The following is a 12319-nucleotide window of genomic DNA, read 5'->3' as shown; positions in this document are numbered from 1 at the left end:
TTAAAAGATTGAATAGAACCCTGAGTGAGATGATTTAATTGAAACAGGCATGTTTAATTGCTCTAAAACTGTCATGTCAAAGTAATTGAAAATTCATTTAAGAACAGATTAAAATTTCAGCCTGCAACCACTAATGTTAAAACTTGAGTATCAACTTCATATAGGAAATCAATGAAAACTTAAGCAAAGTAGGCGTAATAACAAACAATTTCACAAAATTTTAGTAGTAATCTGTTTGAATACATTATTAATGTACTAAAAGGACAGCTCAATTTCAGCCTTTGATACCTGATACAAACTGCAGAACACAATTGTAAACTGCCCTTTCTACACCAGTAACTTCATGACAGTAGACAGAATTCACATACATGGAAAATATTTTTGGAACAACTGTCATAAAACAGTTTCACAAGAAAAAGATTCAAATTTGTAAAACTGCATTAAATACTTCAATTTAGCAAGGAATAGAAGACATTAAGTTCTAATTTCCAATTAGTCTTTAATATATTCAATATTACATTAGAAATACATAATCACAGCTTCCCACCTCCATAAAAGGCCCACTTCAAAAACTAAAACAGATTTAGAACAGCCCTTGTGATTGACTACTATATTAAAGAAATGATTGAAGACTTAGTTTGAAAACAGACAAATCAATGGGAATAAACCACATGACAGAGTATCTTCTGAATACAACAAATGTTAGCTAACTTAAAAATAAATATTTCTGTAGAATTTTCAAGCACTTCTAAATTAAGTGCTTTTCTTTGAACAAGTAAAAAGAACCTATCTGAGAAATCAGTGAATCACAAAATAAGTTATTTATTAAAATTATATTTCACAAGAGAATTATCATTGTCATGTCTATATTAAAGGATTAACATAAATATGTATTTACAGAATGCAGTCATGCTAGAATACTTTACAATCAAAGCTGTTACAAAATGCTTCAGTTAATGTTTGCTAGAAAGACAAACGTTATAGTGTTAACAGTAGAGGTTATTACACTTAAGCTTTGTAAGTTTTGTGCATAAAATGCACAAATTGAAGCACATACAGAAACCAACTACACAGCCACAGATACATGTTTTATTCTAAATATTTACACAGCCACGTAATATTTGTCATCCTGTCACAAAAATGGAAAAATCATTGAAAGGCTTTCAACTATTGAAACTGCATAGCATGGATGACTTTAGTTCAATCTTTATAGCATCCATCTGGGAGGTTCCCCTCAATGTCATAAATTCTTGTTATATTAAGACTGATGATTTCAGGGACATTCTCAAAAGCCAATCAAATTAGTCTCTCGGTCACTGGTTCTGTAAATCCAAAATAACACAAGTCTTTTTTCCCTGAACCCCTTCATTCTGTGACGTACCATCAACATCATCTGCAGCTTCGCTTTCTTCTTCTTCTAGTATTTCAAAAGGAGTCAATACATCATAGAGAAATGAGAGAAAGCCATAAAACCAATCAGAGCTTTCCTCTGCTAAAATATTAAGGACTTCCTCAAGGGAATCAATATTTTCATTACTGCCATCTTTGGTCAGGCCTACACAAGAATAGAGGAAAGAGAGAGAGAGAGAGGGAAGGGGAAAAAAGAGACAGTAGTTAGGTGGAAAGAGGAAACTTTAAAAGGAGGATCTGTGAAAGACATCTGATGTCACAGACAGCAGTCTTTACGGGAATGCTAATTAGGAAACAGAAAGATGTTAAGAAAGTTGAATCTTTCCAAGTATAGACTAGAGTTTGGGCAATAAACATGCAAAACATTATGCCAGAATCTTACTAAAAAAAAAAAAAGGTTTTGCTTTTCGTTCTTCCTAGTCCTAAAACCAAACCCGTTTATATTCAGTTTTCTTGTCAACAGCATTTACCTTTACCCAATTTTTATAACAGTAATCTTCCACTACTTCAAAATCACCCAATTTGCCTTTTTTTATTTTTTAAACCATCGTGTTCAAATTTGAGAGCTTGCAACTCATAGCTGAGAATAACATTTTAAAGTAAGGAGTATATAACCAAACTTGTCACAAATGTACTGTTAAGGATAATAAGCTACCATGCAGAATTTTGATTTTGCTTAGAAGTGAGGATTCTAATTGCTGAGGGGTGGTGGGGCTGGGGGGCTGTTTTGAAGTTTGTTTGCTTGTTTGGGTTTTTCAACATATTTTGCAATTATTTTTTTCTGTGACACATATTCAACATGATATACTTGGTCCTCGGGAATTATTTCCAAACGTGAGGATATACAGAACACCAGATAAAAATAAAAGGTAACCAGTAGAAAGGGCATATGTTTTGTTATACAGAAAATCTAAAGCAGGATAAAGAGTTTAAGTAGAGATGGCCAGAACAGCAAAGAAAGAGCTCGTCACTGCTAAACTCCTTAATACTAGAAGTAGCTATTTTAGTTACAAGACCTACTGATCTAACTGGCATTTGTAAAATACAAATAAGCCATGAATAATGCTTTTTTCCGCTCCCTTTTTTTGGTTGTTGTTTTTGTTTGGTTTGTTTTAGGTTTTGTTTTGCGGTTTTTGGTTGGTTTTTGGCTTTTGTTTCCTTGCTGGGTTTTTTTTGGTTGGTTGGTTGGTTGGTTTTTTTTAAAATTAAAATCGACTAGTTTACAGTTATTATCAAATAACATTTCAACTTTTCCATTCTGAGAAAAATACAACAGAATGACCAGGCAATGACAAACAGTCAATTACTGGTATGCTTTAAAGCTGAAGAGGGAGGAATTTCCCACACTTCTAACCAGAACAAACCTTTTTTTGTGTTAAAAGGACAAGCAGAAAAGTGAGCTAAGGGTGAAGACAGATTGTTGAAACAAAGTTAAATGACCATGTTGCACATGCAGACTACAAAGCAATATTAGATGCAGGTTAATGAAACATTCAAGATAGAGAAGTTCACTGCAGAGACATTTAACACTCTTTAAAACGTTTTTCTTACAGCACATAGTGAAAGTATCAATGATAATTCTGAGGAAACTTCCAAGTCCATGATATTCCATATCCTTGTAACTGGATGCCCAGAACCTCTACTTGAGTGACCAGTCACGCTCTTTAACTTTTCACTGGATAGCCCAAAGCTTTAAAAATGACTGAATCCAGGAGGCAATCAAGGTATTACAAATATCCCTCTCCAACTTCTTCCATGGCTTAGTTCTATAAAAATTAAATTTTATAAACAACTTTATGCACAGTAGTCAGTCATCATTCTAACTTGTTTTCAAAATTTGGATCAAGCAAGGCATAAAGACATAAACCAAAGTAAGGATATTTACTGAAGAATTAAATCTCAACTTAAGAATGGAAACCTAACAAAAAAAAATCTAAGTTACAAACACAGAATTATAAATTTTTGTGTCATTCTATTCTATCAGAATCTGGCGTAAAAACCCAAACCACGAAAAGCCCCACATTACTCCCAAAAGATCTCAGGCTAAAGATATCATTTCTTTAAGCACATGCAGAATCATAGAGATGTCCCTGTTCTTGCACTAAGTCAAGAATAAGACTCTTGGGCAATTATCTTTATAAAATGGAGTACAGCAGCATATTTTTCTTGAAAAGATTAGGATACCAAAGGGAACCAGAGAAATTGGGAGAATGTGTGTTAACAGCCTTTCTAATTAATACTCAAACTATTTTTCACTCACCCCCATAATCAAGAACTGCTTTTCAAAGTAAAAACACACGCTAGTAAGCTCACATTAGCATCCTAACAAGTGTCTGAAAATGGTGACAAAACCAGAACTGCCCAACAAAGTTGCCACACTATGCTAAAGCAGAGACTCACAGGGAATAACTACTTTATTTCAAGAGAAATTTTCACATCATAATTTCAACCAAAGTGATCAAGGTGTCAAAGTCTTTATCTCTTCACTAGTGCTACCACGAGCAATGGAGCAGAGGGCTTGCTTACATGCATTTAATGAGATGAAGCCTTCCTTCTCCTGCAAGCATCTCTTATGAGAATGCGCACTACCAAACCTTTAATATTTGAAGGTGCTACAGTAGAACGTGAGAAAAATGAAGAGAATGAAACTTATCCTAAACAGCTGAACTGCACAAAAATCATTCTTTTTAACTCCTATTACCTCATCACAAGTTTTGTGAACATGCAATCTTGGTGTGACTGTCTGCAGACGTATTTTTCTACTAGAGATGAACTGAGGGAAAAGAACCTAGTTTACTTGGATTCTACTGCTTCCTACCCTTTGTTTGCTGTTACACTAGGGTGGGTTTTTTCCATTTTCTGCATAGCTGGCCTACTCTGAACTAAATATGCAGGAACAATATAGCGATGGCTTCCTGTAGCTGCAGTTCCAAAACTGTGCTAACCACTGCACCCACTTAAGCAGAATTTCTCAGGGTATTAAGGACCGAAGTATAAAAAAAAAAAAGTCTTGGCTCCAAAAATAATAATACAAAGACTTTGGTACTCCCTATACCTTCCATTTTTTGGTGATAGCACTAAAGACACTGTTTCTCTGTACTGAGTTAAAGCAAGTACATAAGTATAACAGTCCTCTGAAGACTAACACCCTTCAATCAGAAGATCAATCAGAATGAAAAAGACAAAAAGGTAGGAAGAGAAGAACTGAAAACAGCAGTCTTCAAAACAGCAGAGCATGAAGCCTCTCTTCCCATTACCAAAGGAATTCAGTAAAAAGAACCTTACAAATACCTACGAAAAAGACAGAATCTGCAAGATAATGTCAGACAACCTTTAGCATGTTTGAATTTTCACCGTGGATATTTTTTAATAAATGCTACAATACTAACTCCACAAATACCTGGGATTGGTCAACTGATAGGTTTGTTTTTTGGCGTTTTTTTCACTTCTCTTACCTGGGGGAGTGGAGGAAGTGGGGAAGAACACACTTCTTGCACATTCTTTTTAAAATTACACAAATATCTGAAGAGAACTTAATCATCAAACCTCCTTTGATTCCAACATATAAAAAGAAAAGGCCCTATCATACCTTATACAAACAAGAAATAAAATACTGAATTTTAATTCTTCTATTTAGGTATGCCCAAGTAGTACAGAAAACTATTAAGTAGTCAGCTACTAAACCACCCTTCGAAATATAAAATAAAGTCATGCTAAGAGATGCATTTCTCAAAATTAAATTAACCTAAAAGGTATTTACTTTTAACATGAAATTAAAACTTGAAATTTGTAGTGAAAACTAAACAGTTATGGAAGCAGAGAATATTAAACCACTGTGCATGCCACAATTTCAATATACACCACTAGTGCCATAATGTCTAGAGAACAGAAAAGAAAAAAGCATATGAATTCCTATCATTAAACATCAAACTACAGTAACTCATTTTTTAGCAGAGAAACTACTTGTTGTTAGGGCAGTCTGACCCAGAGAAGAATCTCAGAAAGTAATAGGTCTTCAAACACAGTATATGTACTAATAAAATCCTCATAAACAGAAGGAGCTATGGGTTCAATACTTAGAAAGTTACCCTAATATAAAATATAGCTTACTATATCGTTTACTGTATAGGCTTACTATACAGTTTTCTTTACTACAAAGACTTAACTCTGGAAAGAAAATTCCTTAAATGGGAATCCAATTTTCTAGTTTCTGCATCAAAGAAATAATTTCAGTCTGCATAGAGGTGTTCATTTTTTATTTCATATAAGAAAAAATATTTTTTACATTCATAACTTTTATCAGTGTCATGAAACTTCAAAATTTATAATTTCTTTTGTAATGCAGAAATTATCAGAAATTGTAATCAGAAATTACTATTATAGAAATTGTAATCAGTAATTATTATATTTAAAGTGATATTAAATAACCTTTCTAAGTAGTTATTCAAAAATAATAAAAATAAATTTTCATCTGTGACCTTTTAATGTCACGTTTGAAGTATAAGGTTTAAATGTATGATAAGACAAGCTTATAATAGAAACATTTCCATGTACTGGCAGAATTCCCGGCTATATCAAGCTGCATAAAACAGAGATGTAACAAAGCAGCAGAATGTTCCTGGCTACCACCCTCTGCAATCTGAATCCAGCCAACAGGACCCACAAGAAATGGATAGCCCCCTTCTATACACTACATAACAGATAGAGAAAGATTAGGATGATAACTATATGAAGTGTTACCTTATTCACCCCTAATAATTAATACTCAATCTGTGGCTCTGAAGCCATTCAGGGCTATTGGAAGTTCTTTGGAGTGCCTCCCACATTCACACCACTGCAAGCTGGTTCAGTAATTTTGATTACATGGGTTTTCTTTAAACCATGACGGAATTCAACAAATGAACACACACTCTCCAAAGACTCGCTTATTCCTCCAGATATAAGTAGGAAAATATAATCTGATGATAAACTGACTTTTATGGAGTATGAATTTCAAATAGCAAACCATAACATCCTAAATACTACTGATAACTTCTATTATTTTGATACACTCGACTTTGTCCTCTGCTCAAACTATTATTTACTCTGATGGGTTTTTTGTTGTTTTATTCATTTGTTTAATTTGTCAAGTTTGTGTGCTCAGAATAGGTCAACATTTGAACAAAACAATGAAAGAAAACTACACTTTCTAACATCAGGTATGCAAGAATAGCCTATCCAATGCTTGACTGTGAAGTGGAAGATGGCAGTGCTTTAAAAGGTAGGTAGAAGATCAATATCATGAAGTATGTCTAGTGATTCAAATTTCCCTTTGAAAATACACTGTGAGCAGAAAGACATTCTCACAAATTAAAAGGAATAGAAGCCTAAACTCAGTGTTGCAATGTCAAAGAAGAAAAATTCAATGTCGTGTACTATTTCTGAAGGGCAAAGAAAATGAACAGACTTGTGGAGAATTCAGAATAGGGGAAAGACAGTACAAAAATACACAAACAGTCATCTAAGAAGTACAAAGGCATGTTCAAAGTCATTGTAAAGTGGGCCTGGTTTAAAATGCTAACAATAAATAATGTTTTAACTCTTGAAACATCCTAGGTACTATACCTGATAAATTTACTAATAATCACCACCATCTTTCAACAGTCGATACAGCAGTAAACACCTAATTTCAAAATCATCCTGTAAGTAATTAAATGCTTTCCACTTACATTGCTACATTAGCAGAAAAAGAACAAAAATTACTATAAGGTGCACATCCAATCCTACAACTTGCATTAAGTAAAAAAAATCACAATTAAATCAATTTAAGTTATCCAGTTAGAAAAACAAAAACAGAAATACTGTTCTGATACAAAAAAAAAAAAAGCCAAACTTGAACATATCAACTGAATTAAATAGATTACTCCATCCATATTTGTACTTGCCTAGCAATACTTTAGCATCTTCCACATCAAAATCTCCATCTCCATCAGCATCATAAATCCCAAGCTTGCCTAGGAATGCAAAGAGAGGAGGAAAAGACAATTCAGCCATTTGTTTCCAGCACAATGTTTTCAACGTGCAGTGACTAACTGCTAATGTTAGATTGTTACCATAAGTTGTTTAGCAATTTATATGTACTCATAATCACATTTTAAATTTCCTGGAAAATACTACAAATATTTCAAGTTCCTTTCCGTATCTCCTAGATTTGAAACCAAACACAAGTTTTTTTCCTGTATGTTCTGTAATTACATACTTGACATGAACATGCTTTGCTTAGAATAAAATTTAAGGTCACAGGGAATGTTCAACATGTTTGAAAGAAAATAAACAGTAAAACAAAAATCAGCATTTGTTTTCTGATTACGTGCTTCCTGAAATTCTAAATTCTCAGAAAAGAGATACATATGTATAAGTACAAAATTTTTAGTGCCAAGTTAATAGAAAGTAGGTAGTCCACCTTCCAGACAAAAGAACACATTCATAAATTTTATCAACAATTGTCTAACCTTCCATGCAGACCAAAAAAGTTGTCCATTCTTTCATACATGACTAATAAATCAGATTTATCACTTTTAGTTTTAAAACTGCAGCTCTACCAGCCCTAGGTATATGCAAAAGAGAACTCAGTTTCTACTAAAAGAGAATTTTCAGCATAGAATTGTGGTATCCAGGATTTGAAGTGTCCTGGGATCATCAAGTGAGTAGAGATGTATGTAATTATAGGTTTGATAAAATTCAGACATAACTTTTAACAGGATTAAAACTCTGCACAGTTTGTAGAGGAACTCTGTGTCCTTGTAGTTTCACAATATATTACACTCGTTATTCTCTAAACGGAGACAGAACTTTATTGATAACAAAATAAATGAAATATAGTTCTTAATATGGTACTTAGAAAATTAGAAAACAGAAAAGAAGAAAAAATTCAGACTTGGGTCTAGAATGGTCAAAAATATATCCATCAACATTGTATGGAAGCAATCCACTAAAAAGTATTTTTGTCAGTTTATGGTTAAACACAGTAGACTGGTGAAAAAATGTAATTCTCTAGAAATAAGAATAGTATCATCTTCAAAACCGTGAAGAATGAGACAGATGAGAAATGACTGAGTTTCATGTCACAATAGAAGAAAAGTAATTCTCAAAAAAATTAAAAACATAACAAAATAAATCAAAACTTTCAGCCAAGGGACTGTAAAGCAAGCTTATTTCTCCAATATCCTACCTTGTAGGACCTCTGACAAGTTATAACGGAAATCCTTTGCTTTGGCTGCATGTGTGGTAAAAATATAAAAACCATTATTTGCATCACTAGACCCAATTTAGTTGCAAACCAGAAGTGTCTCTTAAAAAATTGGTCCAGATCAAAAAAATCACATTCCAACAGATTTCTTAATTTTGTAAAACCACCAGTTGCAATAGTGCATGTTAAATCCTACAACATCAAGTACAATAGCCGTACCTATGGACATACATCTTGAAATTGGAGACATTAATTTGCACCCTTAAATATTATATTAACAATACTCTCTTAAAATTGTGATATCGAGATACCATTATCACCATTATAAGCTTAAAACTGAGGCCATTGAAATGCTCACCCATGAGAGGATGACTGATTTGTTATCCTGACCCTACAGGCATCACAGTCCATCAAAGGAGGAATAACATTAGCTGCTCAATTTCAATCACTGCTGCAAGTCTCTGACAGGTTATATTCAAACAATGCATATTTAGCTCACCTCTCAAATGAACTACGGTATACATGTTACAAAGAAATGCTGAAGGATGATGCTTTTTCAGTCTTATGAGAATCCCGTTTTAACATCATAACAGTGTTCAGCATTGAAACACAGTTTTTGAAATACTTTGCTTATTCTCATCATGTAGATGACGTAGATCATTTGTAAACACTGCAGTAGTCAAATCATCTATCTAAACATTTAAAATGGCCTTCATTTAATGAATATCATAATATTATTAAAAGAATCTTAAGATTTAAAATTCTTACCTAGAACTTCTTCATAATCTACAAGTTCAAACCAGACAACTGCCACTGATGTCCAAACTCCCAGCAAAGCAATTACCATAAACCAGGTGAAAAATGAGCTTCCAGAGAGGCCTTCTTTCTTTCCATTCTTGCTTCCTCCATGCTTAGTCTCTGTTAAAATAAGACAAACAAGGAGGAAAAATGGATTTGCTGTAAAAGTTAAATTATTATTGAGTATATAATTATAAAACTTGTTTCTTATGACTATGCAGAATACAAGACATTTGAGCAACAGTTTTTTGGTGGTTTTTTGTTGTAGGGTTTGTTAGGGTTTTGTTCAGTTTTTGTTTTTAAACTTCACCACCCTTACTTGCTCTTCATATTGCTGGGGATTACCGTGGGAAGTTTGATGATTATCTAAGCAAAAGCCTCACAAGCAACCGAACACCAAATGCCCCCATCTAATTTGTCTTACAACTTAGACAGAAATCCCGCCTTGCTTTCCCCTCCCCCCTTCCTTGTGTATTTACACAGAGCTTAACATTTTTCAGATGCTTTGCATTTGTGCCCGCAGTTCCCAGGCTGCCACCAGAGGACACCATGGCCAGCAGAAAAGCTTCACAAGAGAAGCGTTTCTCCTGAATCAAGTTTCAGCAGTACTTGAAATAGCTCAAAGAACCAATGTGACGATTCAAATAGCCTAAGAAAGCTCAAAAATCTGAACCATATTAAGGGTAAGATTCCAAGTTCAGACAGACACTTAACCAACTAAAAACATCTTCCCTATAGCTTAGAATCAAACACAGATTCACTCCATGCTAAATAACTTTAGACTTCCACTCCCATGGAACATACAAGTAAAAGGATGATACAGAGACATAACGCAAATCACAATTTCACTAATAACTGCACATATGGAAAGTAAATATACATATAAAAAATACAGAAGTTATAAACAAACCACTAGATAAAGACAGACCTCTACCTGGATGTGGGTAGAAGGTTTCAAAGACGCTTTGCCACTAGCAATGATATAAATTGCTTGGTCTGTTTTTTTAGGATCATTTTCTCAAAAGAGGGATACATATAGTAAATAAATATGTAACCAAAAAGATGCCTGTGGCCTTTCTCCAAAGCTCAAGGTCTGCTCTTCTGCCTCCTGATATTACTGCTACAAAGCTGGCACTTGGCTGCAGTTTCACGTCCATCAGTCTATTCCACTTCATTCTGTTCTAAGAACCGACATTTGCCAGTTCAGCCACATGCAGTTCCAGTTATTCATGCAAAATTATTTCTTACATATTTTGAAGGACTCGAGGAACTTTGTCATGAATATTGTGATAATATAATAAGGAGTTAACTTTTTCATACTAATTGCAAGTAATGTTTGATGCATTTATCAGCACTGATCATAGAAAAAGACACAAAATACTCTCAACAGCTAAATATTAATGCAATTGTTTTTTACAATAAAATGGAGTAGGTCTGAAAGATAAGTAATGAGAGACTGGTAACTGACTTATTTCTGTAACAGATACTATATATAAGTCCTTTCAGACCCTGCTTGCCATCAGGTTTACAGCTGTAATAAACAGCCCTTTTATTATATTCATTGTGCTATATAGTGAGTTCAAACCAATAAAATCTCCACTGACTCATGTCAACTCTTACTCAGTTCAGCATTTTATTGAAGAAAAAACTTCTTTTATCGAGACTACACCCTTCAAAGATCAAATACCAACTGTTTAGTTTCTTTTCTACATTAAACACAAATGTCCAATAATATTCAGAGAGAAATTGAGACAACTCAGGCATATATCACTTGCTACTGCAGAGTCCCCTAATTAAATATGTGCAAGGTCCATATACTCAGCTCATTTTAACACCTCTCTTGTAGGAAATGCACAGGTAGCCTGGAAATAGAACAAAAACCAAGCACCGTGCACCAGTACATTCAGAAATATGCTCAACTGTATATGAATTTCCTTGAAGCATTCTGGAGTTGGAAATGTTAATATTCAGAAATAAACAGTTATAGTATAAAACAGTAGGGTTTCACTACATCTGTGTTCCAAGGTAGTCAATGAAAGCGTCATATATATTTAAAATTAAACCCCAAGGCTAAAAACATTTTAAAAGATTCCATGTTACAAATTTGTTCTATAGCAAATAGGAAAGAGGATCTTACTGCATTTCACACCCATTTATCTCACTGTTTTCTACTGTTTACTGCTAGTTGCTCTGAGGGAAAGAGCTTTACTTGTTAGAAGAACAGGAAAATGAAAGAAAAGACAACTTATTTAAGTAACTGAGCATAGCTGTTCATATTTTCTCCAGTACAAAAGACTGTTTCATGCAAATTCCTCAAAAACAGATTCTGCTATAAAAATATAATTCACAACAGTCACAAAGATACATTTTTATGCTGTGTCTTCCTACTTTATAGCAAAATTATTTTCAAAACTCTTGAAAAACAACTCAACCATGGCAGCATGATCACGCAACACTTTTATATAAATGGAAGTTACGTAACATAGAATGTACCTATGGTCTGCACAAATAACTCCACATACAGGCTCAGAACAAAACACTGCATGCACTGAAGCTGGTTCAGAGCTCATTCCAAACAGTTAATTCTCAACTCAAGCCCTTTCCCTGCACATGCTGCCAGCCATGTCAAAAGTAGGTCACTTGCCATATCTGGTAAGCCTGTGCTTACACCACCAGATGTCTTTATGCAGACATCAGAAAGTCTTAAAGCACGCTCCATTCCTCAACGGCAAATCTATAAAATCCTGTACCTCACTCCTCCCTCATCAAGTACTCCTAGACAAAAACGTATGAAGCCCCTGTTTCTTTAGCTTCCCTTCGTGACACCTAGCAATTTTGCATACTCCAAAAATAACACTGAAGTCACATATTTGAAGACAAAAC

At 34.0% G+C, this 12319-nt stretch overlaps 2 protein-coding genes across 5 annotated transcripts in view; both read right to left on the bottom strand.

Annotated features, from left to right (window-relative positions):
• LOC126647092 (aspartyl/asparaginyl beta-hydroxylase-like) overlaps positions 1-12319 on the bottom strand; it is a 724697-nt gene that overhangs the window by 83844 nt on the left and 628534 nt on the right. The gene's annotated exons all lie outside the window — the stretch shown is intronic.
• LOC126647101 (aspartyl/asparaginyl beta-hydroxylase-like) overlaps positions 1-12319 on the bottom strand; it is a 58351-nt gene that overhangs the window by 31815 nt on the left and 14217 nt on the right. For 2 of the 4 annotated variants that reach the window (XM_050329017.1, XM_050329023.1), the window contains exons 2-4: positions 9407-9556; positions 8621-8665; positions 7335-7403 (exon numbers count right to left, since the gene is read on the bottom strand). In XM_050329017.1, coding sequence (XP_050184974.1) covers positions 7335-7403; positions 8621-8665; positions 9407-9556 — 264 coding nt within the window. Of the gene's footprint in view, positions 1-479; positions 1556-7334; positions 7404-8620; positions 8666-9406; positions 9557-12319 lie in introns of those variants that run through there. The other 2 variants (XM_050329033.1, XM_050329042.1) reach the window with 2 other exon arrangements.

Source organism: Myiozetetes cayanensis, unplaced genomic scaffold, assembly GCF_022539395.1.
Source record: "Myiozetetes cayanensis isolate MyiCay16 unplaced genomic scaffold, myiCay2020 scf1, whole genome shotgun sequence".
NCBI classification, from domain to species: Eukaryota; Metazoa; Chordata; class Aves; order Passeriformes; family Tyrannidae; genus Myiozetetes; species Myiozetetes cayanensis.
This window is presented reverse-complemented; position numbering and strand designations above follow the sequence as displayed.